Here is a 14,388-nt window from a genome sequence, read left to right on the forward strand (position 1 = left end):
ATGGTCTGACATCGCGGAAACTTTAGGGTAACATCTAAATCGGATTACACTCGCAGAACACTCGGGATATATATTCTCAACGTTTATCGACGTCTAACGTATCGTATTCCTAAGAAAATTTTTGAAGAAACCATAGATTTTAATATTACATTCGTCATTATAAATTTTTTATGATATCCAATTGTATATTTATACGTTTATAAGAGCAGTGAACGAGCGAGCGAGCATTTCACATTTTATTTTATAAACCACTGAAAATTTTATATCGATTTAATTGATAATCTACTTACTTGAGACCAGCGATAATCTCCATAGCCGAATTAAAGTTTCCGGTGTTCCAACAAGTTAGAGCTACTCGTAGGAGACAAGATAACACTGCCTGACGTTCTTCTACGGTGGCACCGCTGGTTATGGCGTGTGTTACCCATGAGTTCACCTATCATGAGATCAAGACATAAAAACAGACAAGTTTGGATTTGGATGTAACGTATTTACGATATTTCTCTTATTATTCATTCGTCTATTAATGAATTTATGAATAATAAAAGAAAAAGAAAGAAAGAAAGAAAAAACAAAGAAAAAAGAAAATTCAATCGTACGACATTCGCATCGTACTTTTTTCCTCTGCTAATTAATACGATCTTATCTCTATATAGTTAATCACGTTATACATATTCATGATTTAATGAAAATTTCTATTTTACTGATATCGAACGATACCAGGCTTGTGAATAGTATTATGGTAATCGTTGAACAATCAAAATGGTAGAACCACATCGTTTATCGATCGGTTTCGCAAAACGTATCATCGTTACGTTTATATATATATATATATATATATATATATATATATATATATATATATTGCACGGCTTACGTTTTACGTTGTTACCATATGTATTCGACTACGTACGAAATGTAATCCACTGTGTTACTTTGAAAAAGGAACAGAGAGAAAGAGAGAGAGAGAGAGAGAGAGAGAGAGAGAGAGAGAGAGAGAGAGAAGTAAGATTAATCTTTATCGTTAGGAGCAACATTCGCGATTTAATAGAAATGTAAAATATTCTATGAAATAGTTTATAATAGATACGACGGAAAGTAGTCGTAAGAGTGGTAGGCTTTTACCGAACGATAACTGAGCTCTTTCGAGGGAAGCATTTCTATCTTAGCTAAGGTCCTTGAAGTAGACCCGCGACTATAAAATTATTTCTCGCTCGTGTTTGCATAAGAGCATCAGCTGGGCCGAAAGTGCGAGGCGCAAGCGCAGGCGAAAAATTTCGTCGAAGGTCGAAAAAAATTGGTCAATCGAGCTACCTCTTTCTTTCTTTCTTTCTCTCTCTCTCTCTCTCTCTCTCTCTCTCTCTCTCTCTCCTTACTTTACTCTATTTATATCTCTTTCTCTTTCCCTCTTTCTTTTTCTCTGATATCTCGAGAAAATGAGAGGGTAAACGATAAGAGGATCAGCGATAAACGATTGCGATATACGACGCAATAAACGAATACGGTTAAACTGTGCGGAAAGAAAAAGAAAAGAGCACCTCATTGAATCGATTGATGAGAGTCTGAACGGAAGAAAATACTGTTACACCGGGCCATGAGGATTCTTCCTCGGTCTGGGTCGAGCTATTCGCTGTACTGGGGCTGCTGCAGCTGCGACTCGGCGACGGGGGTGGCCTCGCGGCTGATTTTTGCAACGCGATTGGATCCTGGGACACGTGCTTAAGGTACTCGTTCGGTGGTACCTGGTAAAATAGTTGGTACTCGATTTCCGTCAACCTGAGCGCCACCTCCTCGGGGAAGTGCAGCAGCTTGTGCAGATCCTCCAGCTCCTCAGAGCTCCGAGGCAGCTGCGGCTGCGGCCGCTTCTCCAGCTCTGAAAATTTTCACAGAGAAATACATGTTATTATTATTATTATTATTGTTAATATTATTATTATTGTTATTATCGTTATTATTATTATTATTACTATTATTTTCTTTTCCTTTCTTTCGTTCTTTCTTTTTTCTCTTATTTTTCTTATTCTCTTTTGTTTTTTTGTTTTTTTCTTGTTCTTCTTCCTTATGTCTTTAATTATACTTTTAATATTCTTCTTTTTCTCCTCGAATAAAGAAAATTTCTTAGTAAGAACTTCGGAGAATAAAGGAGAAATTGCCGGTGATCCTTATTGTTGTTATCAACCATACACCAGAAACGCCACTATTATTTCAAGTCGACTCATTTCATTTTCAAACTCGGACAAACTCTCGGCAAACTCGTGATCGTGAGAAATTTGAAAAGCAGTACATCGTGTGTGTGTGTGCGTGTGTGTGTGTGTGTGTATATATCGATCATCGCCCCGAGAGATTTTACATTCCCTCATGTATCAATTTCAAAGCTACGAGAGGAATTGTCTTTGTTGCTTTATAAATTACACGATTGTAATTAATCTTTTAGAATACACCCGTATATCTTTTGCTCTTGCTAAACTTTCATAACGAACTATTCGTTTCTCTCTCTTTCTCTCTCGAACTAACCAACGAAAGCAAAAGAAAACGAAAGAAAATGAAAGAAAACGAAAGAACAAGAGAAAAAAAAAAGATGAAAAAGTGAAAGAAATTTCGCGAGAAATTTCGAAAGTAACATACATAGATGCTTGCACAGTTGCATAAGTTAAGGCGTCACAAGCAACGATTTTAAAGCTGACCCAGTTTATACGAGAAATAATTCAGAACGTACGAGCGCCTCGACGAGGTGGCGCGCGTGCACTAGCATAATGTGTATACACGATGGAAAAAAAAAAAAAGAGAAAAGTAAACAAGAAAAAAAGAACAAAACAAAACAAAATAAAAAAAAAGAAAAAAAGAAGAAAAAGAAAAACGACGCAGTGAGCCGCGCCAAGAGTAATTCGAGATACTTTGCTAGTACATGTAGACCTGTAGGGGGTGGTAGCAGTCTCGTGCGTGCTACCCTCGGTGAGCCGTCGTTGTTAACGTAATTAACGGCATCGAGGGCCACTATGACGCGATTCCTAGGCTAACGAAATACCTACCCGACTAATAACAGACTTGACCGCTTCGTCCGACCAATATGGGTTTCGACTACTACTACTATTACTAATATTACTGATTCATTGCGTTCCATTACATTGATTCATACTATGATACGCATTTTCATCTTTTCCTTCTTTTTCTTCCCCTTTTTGTGTATTTTTTTTTTCTATTCTCCAAAATTTTAACAGATCGATCGGATATCGATTGAATACGATTTCAAAACTATTTATCAAATCGTAATGACTTTTTACTATTAACGATGATCGTTTCATCGTTAATCGATTATTTTTTACAGTTAATTGACCGATTGTTTTTTTTTTTTTTCGTCATGTTCTTTCTTTAAGATTTTAACGGATCGATAAGGTTCATTGACACCGTGATTCGTTCTTCGTTGGATTACTTTGATGTATTGTAAACAAATTACGATTCTTATCGATCTCGCGGTTCTGATATTTTAATGATTTTAGATTGTCCACCATCTCGTGGAACTTGATTTTACAAATGAATTATGAATCCTATCGAGTTTTTTGTCAATAGAAAAAATTCTTATATGGAACACAGGAAGAAATGGTTGTATATATTAAAGAAGAAGCAAAAGAAGAAGAAGAAGAAGAAGAAGAAGAAGAAGAAGAAGAAGAAAAAAGTTTTCGAGATGTCGCGATACGAGTACTTCTCTTTTACGTCGAGTTAGAAAAAAGAAAGGAAAGAATTTATTTGCCGTTGGGCACTATAATGCCTCGCGTATATCACCTGCGGCGCTCTCCTAGGATTTCGAATGAAAACTCGAGCGGAAAAGGGAGAAAAGTAGAAACGAGTGAAATAAGAAAACGCCCATTCGTTTCTTCAATTCTTTCTACTTTTTTTTCTCTTCTCTTTCTCTCTCTCTCTCTCTCTCTCTCCTTTTATCTTTTTTTAATTTTTTTTTTTTTTTTATTTCATTTTTATATTTCCTCTTGCGTCCCCGCAAACTTTTGAATACTAGTAGAAATTAATATGGAAGTCTGAACTTTTCTCGTAACGAAGAAGACAGGAAAAAAGAGGGAGAGAGAGAGAGAGAGAGAGAGAGAGAGAGAGAGAGAGAGGGAGAGAGAGAGAGAGAGAGAGAGAGAGTGAGAGGATACGTCCGCAGTAAAAATTTGTTCGCGAGCTCAGAGTTCGTAACAGCTTTTCTTGCGACGAAATCGAAGACGAAGGGAAATTTGTTGTTATCAGCCCATATCCAGGGTTATGCCGACGCAACTTACTAGCATGAAAAATGATCGATTCTGAAACTTAAACAGCGTTGCTTATTTTCGATTAAACTTATCCTCTCCTCCTCGTAGCTTTTAATAACTCCGAAGGGAATTTCTTCGACATTGAGAGAATCAATCTGCATCGAACTTTTTCTTCTTAGTTTTCTGATAGTAACAGAGAAAAAAAAAGAAAAGAAAAGAAAAGAAGAGAAATTACCTTTCGCGTTTCTATCCATCGATATCACGAGAATATACATTGTAGATATTATATTGTTAATCGTAAATACCGATCGATTACGAAATATTTAATTTTCTTAAGAGAGATAAATCCAATTTGTTTTCTTCGTTCATTTCAAATCCGAATCTAACATTTCTTTCATATATATATTTTTTATATATATATATATATTATTAGATATTTTTATATTATTTATAATTATTTATATTAATTTTATATTATATATATATATATACATATATATAAAATCGAGAGAAAAAAAAAAGAAGAGGATGCTAACTCGAGATATACGAACAAGATTATATTACACATGGATAGACAAAAAGTGTTAGCGATCTCCGAAAAGAAATCTATGAAAAAGGAGAAAAACTCACGTTGAGGCGTGGAGTGATTTATTATGTTTGGGAGTGTGAGAAGAAGGAAAAATTCTGATAGGGATAGGTGCTAAGAGGATATGGACGTAAAATTCATGGGCATGGGAGTCCAAAAACGAAGGACGAAAACGAAAAGTTGAGTGCGGTGCAATACGGTGCGGTGCAATACGATGCGATGCGATGTGGTATGGTACGGTACGGTACGGTAGGGTGAGTCGCGAGTAAAGATTAATGGATTTCACCTTATTGGGTAATGTTGCGGCCACGTGAGGTGGAGGAAACGGTAGTAGTCGGAGCAGCGATCGTAGTCGCAGCAACGCCGTCGATGCGACGCCGATTAAACGGCGTTTCACCTGATAAAGGTGAATCGCCTGGGCACCTTCGATTCAGCCAGACGAGGATTCGACTTTCCAAGGTAGTTTGTTTTCGATGACGCCATCAGGAATTTGAGAAGTAAAGTTTCTTTTCGTCGTTCCTTTGATCGTTTCTCCATGCGGATCGAGAATCGATATCGTTGAACCACCCTTTCGGCGTCTCCTCTTTCGCTTCTCTTTCCTTTCGTCGTTTTCTATTTTTTTCGTTCCTTTCTATATTCGATGAACGTCTTTAATGTTTAGTTTTCCCTCGCGGGACGACAAAGACGACGACGACGATGACAAAGACGAGAATGGTGACGGTGACGGTGCCAATCTAAGGAAACCAAACGAAAATAGAGATGGTATTAGAGAACGTTGGATTTATTATCCAGAACGTAAGAGAAAGACGATTTATGGCCTTTCGGCAAATTCATCCGTCGCTCTTAGAAAAAAAAAAAATCCGGGCAAGGAAAGAGGGAAAGAACGAGAGAGAGAGAGAGAGAGAGAGAGAGAGAGAGAGAGAGAGAGAGGGAGGGAGAGAGAGAGAACTCTTCCCTTCCGATCGTGTGCTAAGGATTTTCTCCTCGAGATTTATCGGAAAACGAGCAGATCCCTTCATTTCGAAGGAAGCATCGCTCTTCAAATTAACGAGCTTCTTCCCTTAACTCTGGATTTTTTTAATCTTTAATTAAAATACGAATCCTTTTCCGATTTCAACTTCCTTTCCTTAGTTTGAAAATGACGATTGTAGATAGGCCGATAAGTTCTCATCGTTTTCTCGTACAAAAAGATTTTCGAAATCGAAAAAAGGTAGAAAACGAGAGAAAGAAAAAGAGAAAGAAAGAGATTGAATAAGAGACAACGTTCTAGTTATCAAGTTACGGTGAAAAAAATTTCAAGTAGCATATTTCCCCGGTGTGCTGTCTTATCTCAGATATATAAAACTGGTCACTGGTTTCACGTCTGCAGGGTCAAGGAGAAAAAAATTTTATGGACGAAAAAAAATTATGTTTCATGATCCTCAAGCGTCTACGCACACAAGGGGAAAGTATTATATACACAAGTTCTCTCTCTCTCTCTCTCTCTCTCTCTCTCTCTTTCTCTCTCACTTACTCACTCTCGGTCTCCTTATTTCCCTCCGAAAGGATCGAGATTAGTTCGACCTACAGATTTTTGCTGCTTACGTAAACGGATCCTTGTTAAAATATCGAGATAAAAATGTAGAATACAGAGAGAGAGAGAGAGAGAGAGAGAGAAAATATGAGAGAGATTTTAGCTGACTAACCAAATGATTATTTTTAAATAATATGTAGATACTATGGCAATATGGCCGCCATAGTGCTTTTTATTGTACGTTCAAATATTTGGTAAAAAAAAAAAAAAAGGAAAAAGAAAAAAAAACATAAAAAAGTTAAAATTACATATCATTTTTCTACACTTTCTTCCGTTTACGTTTTTTACGTTTCTACACTTTCTCACGTTTCTTACGTTTTTTTTGTTTTTTCTTACGCTCTTTATACACATACACTCTATATATATACATACATACATACATATATATTCAAATATTAATTCTCCTATAATATATCACATAATGGATTCGTTTAAAGTCATGACTAATTTGTGTTAATCATTGAATCAGAAACACTAACAATAAGTGTGTCACGCGTTAATGTCTACAGAGATATAGATATGCATTGTGATTTTAGGTATTGAGTAGGTATTCAGAATTCCTATGTAGTGTTGATACATACATACATACATACATATCATGGAACTAATTGTACGATACGATACGATACATTACGTGGTATAACGGATACGTCGATCAATATCGATGTACGTTTCTAATTAATTAAGCGTGTATATATGTATGTCGTGCTTGAATTTAATAAAATTGTAGCTCAATATCGGCAGACTCTCGTAACCAACTCGACCACTTTTAACGTTCAACCAACCGGCCAGGAGGATGCATCCCTCTGTATTTCAATGGAAAAACCTTTTGCTTGGAGTAAACTATGCGTAAAACTTTTTTACATCTCGCTTCAATTCAATTTGTTGTTATAATTAAAAAGTATTTATATGTATTTGTATGTATGTGCTTGCGTGTGTGTGTGTGTGTGTGTGTGTGTGTGTATATTATATCTATATACATGTAGAAAAAATGACGTGGATTAATTTTTGTGAAAATAATATAGAATGTATATACGTATGTATATAATAATTTTTCATGAAAAGAAATACATATATATATATATATATATATATATATATATATATATATATACGATAATAGCTTACTTGGTAATAATCGAATCGTATAAGTTTTCTCCAGTATATATAAAATCCGAATGGTTAATAACAGACATTACCTATCCGCTATGATTTAAAAGCATATAGCTAGATATATTATTTTCTCTTTTCTTTTTCACACGACGTCATTAAGATCGCATTCATAGTTCGTAATACAAAAAGAAAGAGAAAGATTACGTAGGAAGTAGGTATGTAGGATTTAATAAATAGAAAGGATCTAAAGAAATTAAAGCAATTTATACACGACGGTTTGTCAAAAAAAAAAAAAAAAAAAAAAAAAAAAAATCTAACTTTTATTTTTTTCTTCTTACGTACGATGTTTCGATGAAAATGATCGATAGATCGTCGATATTATATTTTAATAAAATATCATTAAGTTCGTATTACCTTTTTGTAATAAAATTACTGAATTGATAATACAGCTTTATGTAAGTTGATATTTCTTAATTGTTATGAAGAAGATCACATTGATACAAATTTTGTTAGATCTAGATATTTATGATTTTTTATTTAACAAAAAAAAGAAAAATAAAAAAGAAAGAAATAAAAGAAAAAGAACAAACTTTTCGGAACATATCGGATATCATCGAATACTCGCAGATACTTAATATAATCGATCGTTTTATTTGATCGAGAATTAAGGAGAATAAATAATATGTGATATTATCGGAGCGAACGATAAGCTAAAATATATTTTATTATTACGTTATCATATCGATATATATATATATATATATATATATATATATATATGCACGTCGCATCACATCACAATAGAAAATTTAATTAATTCAATATTTGAATCATCGATAACTTATCATTTAAATTTTCCTACGTGATGTTACAATTATTATGACATTAGCAAGCTTTTCAACCATATTGACGTATTGATCCCGGTAAGATGTTATTTCATATAAAAGAAAAAAAAAGAAAAAAAAAAAAAGAAAAATAAAAAGACAGAACGGAAAAAATTAGATCAGTATAATATCACATATAAACGATCGAATTATCGATATGTTACGTACAATTATTCTTGGCTTAACGTATCAACTATAGGAAAAGCTTCAAAATGAGACTCAGTAACGACGATTTATTTATTATGATAATTACATATCAATCGTGATGATTGAAGACTTTGTTATTAAATAAAAAAAAAAAAAATAAAAACAATTCAAATATTTATTATATAAAAAATCAATTTCGAGTAATTCCTTTATCAGAACTAAAAGTGTCATTGAAATATTATACTATATAAACGTCTACGAGCTTTGGCGTAAGCATAAGGATTTCGCTTTAGGATGATTGCCGACCACCAGTTGCAAATATGGCACAGCTGCGATCAACAGGAATGTCAAGAGTTACTACGTTCAGCTCCATTTTGCTTGCCAACTTTAACGATCATCCTCGACGTACAATACACGGTGAAGATTGCGAAGTACCAAGGAAAAAGAGAAAAGAAAAGAAATCGAATCTTGTCGGGATTACTTCTGTCAGTTTTTGATTCTTCAATTAAAAATGATTAATTATAAATGATAGTTACCGATATCGTATCATTTTCGCTCGAATAGAAAGCTTTAATTAGAATTAATTTGACTAATGTCCAACATAATTAGATACGTCTGTGTATAATTAATTTTAATGTAATCTATTAAGCCGTATAATATTTCATAATATTGCACTAATTACACATTACGGATTACAGAATAACGAATAATATAAACCGCATAGGTTTTATTCGAAAAATTCTAATTCATACGAAATGTTTCGATGACGATGAAAAGAAAAAAAGAAAACAAAAAAAGAAAAGAAAAAGCAGAGAAAGACGTATATACTTTATTGGTCGAAAAATGAAACATAAGCGAGGAACAATAAAGTCACATTTTACGAACATTTAATTGCACGATCGTGAATACTTTCTTTTTTTCAAACTATAGTAACTTATCTCGGTTAAATTTATGTGTCCGTTTTTTTCACGTTTTAATAATAAACTTTTGAAATAATGAAACGCAAAATCGACGATAAACAAAAGCAAATGTTTCAGGCACAAAGATAAAACTCGTAAACAATGTCATTTTATAGTATTCTTTTCTTATTTTTATTTATTTTCTTTTATTTTTTATTACTATGTTTTGTTTGTTAATATAACATTTGCGTGTCGACTAGAGATAAAATTATTTCAAACGAATTTAACAACATTGATAAATATGTTGTTAAGAAATTTACAACTTTCTTGATTTCAAATAAATAGACTGGGCTTTTAGCCATTCTATTATTACTCCAAGAAAAATGAAGTACGGTATCGTAACAGTTTTATTCGCGATTATTGCCTCATTGGCATGTTTGCAATCAGCTTTCGCTTCTCCTCTAGCTAATCCTGAAGCTAGTCCTGAAGCACTTCCTGATGCTTTGGCTAAACCTGAAGCTGTCGCCAATCCCTTCGCCGATCCCTCGGCCGATCCTTTTCTCGTAAGTTTACCGTTTTACATATTATTAATATTAAATTAAAAAATTTGTTTATTTTTCTAATTACCATACGAGTATATTAATATTAACGAAAAGTGCAGACTATTTAATTTGTCCAAATATTGCATAGTAACAAACATTGTAATGAAACGGATTTCTTAAAAAAGAAAAAAAAAAAGAGTCATCAATCACAACTTATATAAGTAATCCCATCATGATACACGGGGAAATATATTTTAATTCGCTTACGTAATTATACTCCTGTTTATTTATTATCTTAAAAACGTTTCATTTTTTTAATATTTGCAGCCTATTATAACAAAACTTTTGGGCCTATTGGGTAAAAAATGAAAGAGTGACAACGCGCAATAATAAATCAAGAAAAACAATTATGACGACATATAAATAAAAATATAACTATTTCAATTTGCTTCTTATTCAATTCCTTATTCGTTCCTTTCAAAATCCACTGTAATTTATTTATCGTTTGACTGGATTAGCAAGTATATTTATGGGGGAGTTATTATTTGTGGCTATTTTTGTAGAAACTGCGTCGCGTGTATGAATGCTGTACGTTCGAAAAACAGATCGAGAGAAAAAAAAAAGAAAAAAGAAGAAGAAGAAAAAAGGAAAAAAAAAAAAAGAATCTTAATCGTTTTTGAGTTCAGCAATAAAACTATAAAACTATTAATTCTAGCTTCGAGAGGGAAGAGGAATTTTTTCATTATCGGTTCTCCCACTTTCTAAGTTCTATCGTAAGAAATTATATTTACCACTCGCGTGAAATGAAAAAAGTTGCTTGGGTTAAGGTTTAAGGGGGGGGGGGAGGTGGGTGGTTGGATGGGTGATCGGTGAGGGATGAGAGAAGCGTGTCTTTTCTTTTTTTTCACAGATAGTCGTTGGTTGCATTTTTATGAGAGACACCTTGAAAGATCCTATTTATATGCCAACATCGGTGCACGCTGTGTTGCATAGAAAAGTTTGGCAAGTTTGAAATTATTTATGCTTTCTACTTTGGTCTTGGATAGGTAGGTAGATAGGTAGGTTGGAAGGTAGGTAGGACAGTGAGACATCGAATGCACGTTAACTGAGAATTCTAACGTTGTTTGAGAAACTAGTTTAATCGATTTAGAATGTTTCTAATATTTTATACGTTATTCTTTGTTTTCCATTATATAACTAAATATCTTTTCCCCAGAGAGAGAGAGGGGGGGGGGGGAAAGGAGAGCAAGAGAAACCGTGAAGTCATTTTCAAATATTCACGTTAGATATATCTACTACAAAGCAAAATGTCGAGACGAACGAATAACCATTTCTAAAGTTAGCTTAAAGTGTTATGAAACTTTATAAAGAGTAAATGAATCATAATGTTCGTGACTTTCTCTCTCTATCTCTCTCTCTCTCTCTCTCTCTCTCTCTCTCTCACTCTCTCTGAAAATACTCGTAAATACTCGTAATTATGTCATACCGTGATACTATTATAACTGAAGATTATAAGATAATATAAATTTTTTTATGGTATAACGACCAAAATCCATGTGTAATACGACATTAGATTTGCTTCTATGCGACAGAAATTTCGAACGCTTTCTTTTAGCTATATTTTTTTTTCTTCTTTTAGTTCTACTATACCATAGGCATTTGTGACCGTAATACAATATATATATATATATATATATATATATATATATATATAAATATGTACGTATATATGTATATAATATATTAGGGCTGAGTTTTTTTTTCATCTCTTTTCTTTAGCATTTTTATATCTCCTCCTACATACTCCTACATATTCTTACGTAAACCTACATATACTCCTACATACTCCTACATTCTCGACCATATACTCATTTCTCGTGATGACGGTGAAGGTTTTCATAAAATCGCGGTTAAATCTCATCAGTTCGCTGCCTCTGCTCTTTCTCCTCTTCTCCACCTTCCTACCTCTCTCTCTCTTTTTCTCGCTTCAGCATAGTCCTTTTCTTGGTAATGTCCGCAACAACGTCGACTGAGACAGGAGAGAAAGAAAAGCTGCCACGAGAAAAAGGAGAGAGAGAGAGAGAGAGAGAGAGAGAGAGAGAGAGAGAGAGAGAGAGAGAGAAAGCTCGATGGAAAGAAAGTTCGTGGCAAGTTCGGCTAACAAAAAGTTTTAACGTTACTTTCCTCAACCTTCGATTCACTCACCGTGATAAACTGTATTTATTAACCCTGAAGAAGAAAAGAACGGAAGAGAGAGAAAGAAAATGACAGTGTGTGTGTGTTTGTGTATGAGAGAGAGAGAGAGAGAGAGAGAGAGAGAGAGAGAGAAAGAGAGAGAAAGAGAGAGAAGTAAAGAAGACACTTCGATAAAACAAATCTAATTTATAAAAAAATACTTGCTTACTCGATAAAAATGTTTCGTCTATGTCTAAATACATTAACTTCAATGAAAATCAATTAATAGATTATTGTCAGTCATTATGTCATAGCGACGCGTTTTTTTATTTACGTTATCACGTCCTACACGGCAGTGCAAATTTTTCATTTATTTATTTATTTATTTATTTATTCAATTATACGATGAACTTTTTTGTTTCGGAATGTAGGACAATATTTTATTTCTATTTCACATATTAGCGAATTCACAATCACGAAATTTTTCAGCGCGTATCATCTGCTCGATCGTTTGCGCGAAGCGGTTCAAAAAAAAAAAAGAGAGAGAGAGAGAGAGAGAAAGAAAATAAAAAAAGAAAAAAGAAAAAAGAGAGAGAGAGAGAGAGAGAGAGAGAGAGAGAGAGAGAGAGAAAAGAAAGTAAAGAGAGAAAAAACCAAACGAAGAGAAAACATAGGTATATTCGCGCTTAATTGATTTAATTTATTTTAACGAGGACTTCAAAAAAATATTTGTAACGCCTGTCTCTCGGGCCCCTTCTAAGGCTGAATTCCCAAGTAGATTATGCATGCAAACAAACTGTTGCTTCCTTTAATGGTAACAAAGAAAACGAGTTTAAAAAAGCGAAAGAAAAAAAAGAAAACAAGAGCAAATAATACAAGAAGTAATGATAAAAAAAAAAAAAAAGAGAGAGAAAAAAAGAAAAAGAAAAAAAAAAGAAAGGAGAGAAAGAAAAAAAATACGCCCAAAAAATAAAAACAAACAAAAAGAATAAAATAAATAAAAGAAAGGAAGAAAGAAAGAAAGGACAGAAAGAAAGGACAGAAAGAAAGGACAGAAAGAAAAAAGAAACAAAAAGGAAAGATGGCAGCCATTGTATAGTTTAATGAAGAAAATTAGAGAAAACGTTCCGTGTCGATTAGAATGTCGAGGTTGTACGTATAGGTGGTAGGTGGTAGACAGGTAGATAGGTAGGTAGGTAGATAGGTCAATGTTAGTTAAGATCGGTTTGGTGTCCGCAAATCGTCCAATCGGCAGTGATTTGACGTTGGAACTCATCTTCGATCGCTTTCACGTTCGCTCGCCTACGCTTCGCTTCGATCGCAAGGATCAAAGGGGTCGAAGAGAAGGGAGCCAGGACGATGATGAAAGAGGGCCAGCAACGACCAGAGGAGGAGTCGGAGATGTAATATGTGGGGCGGTCGATAGGACAACGACTACGTGTGTGTGTGTGTATATATATATATATGTATGTATGTATGTATATATATATACACACACAATCTACCACCGTGAAATATCATCGTTTTCTTTACGTCCTTGCGATTGCCACTAAAAAAATGTAATCTAACTTTAACGTATTCTTTTTTTCTTATTCTCTTTTTTTTTTTATTATATCGATTGTACACTTTTCCTCCGTTTAACACTGATCAACGAGAATATCGAAGACGATTATCGTTTTTTATGGAGGAAAAAAAAAGGAAAGTAAATAAATAAATTAAAAATTCAAAGGATAGAAGATCCGAGGTATATTCTCTTTTTTTTTCTTTTCTTGTTCTTCATTTTTCGAGCATCGTTCGTTTTTTATGCAAATACAAATGAAAAAAGATGATGAAAAATTAAGTAAATAGAAGATGAAGAAATATTGAACTGAAATATCTAACATAAATTTGCCTTTCTTTTCTCTATCATTTTTCGAGCGTTTTATGCAAAGTAAAAGGAAAAGAAAAACAAATAAATAAAGAAAGAAAGAAATAAAGAAAGAAAGAAAGAAGGAAGGAAGGAAAAAAAGATCTAAACAAATTGTTTGCACATCTCATTGGTATAAAATATAAAAGATGTTAGAAATAGTTATCTAACATTTTTCAAGCTTCATCGTTGGTGAGAACTTAACGAGAGAGAGCAGCCAATGTCCCCGAACAAACAGGAGCATTAAACGTTAACGATGGAGCCGCGACGAGGTAATTCGATCGAGCGTAATTCTATTATCGATCTCGACGGTGAACTC

The 14,388-nt window shown here is 33.7% G+C and overlaps 1 protein-coding gene across 2 annotated transcripts in view; it reads right to left on the reverse strand.

Moving 5' to 3' along the window:
* LOC122629345 (1-phosphatidylinositol 4,5-bisphosphate phosphodiesterase epsilon-1-like) overlaps positions 1-14,388 on the reverse strand; it is a 78,435-nt gene that overhangs the window by 20,514 nt on the left and 43,533 nt on the right. For both annotated transcript variants that reach the window (XM_043812708.1, XM_043812707.1), the window contains exons 3-5: positions 5,117-5,564; positions 1,539-1,873; positions 291-436 (exon numbers count right to left, since the gene is read on the reverse strand). In XM_043812708.1, coding sequence (XP_043668643.1) covers positions 291-313 — 23 coding nt within the window. In that variant the 5' untranslated portion in view covers positions 314-436; positions 1,539-1,873; positions 5,117-5,564. The remainder of the gene's footprint in view (positions 1-290; positions 437-1,538; positions 1,874-5,116; positions 5,565-14,388) is intronic.

Source organism: Vespula pensylvanica, chromosome 5, assembly GCF_014466175.1.
Source record: "Vespula pensylvanica isolate Volc-1 chromosome 5, ASM1446617v1, whole genome shotgun sequence".
Classification (NCBI taxonomy): domain Eukaryota; kingdom Metazoa; phylum Arthropoda; class Insecta; order Hymenoptera; family Vespidae; genus Vespula; species Vespula pensylvanica.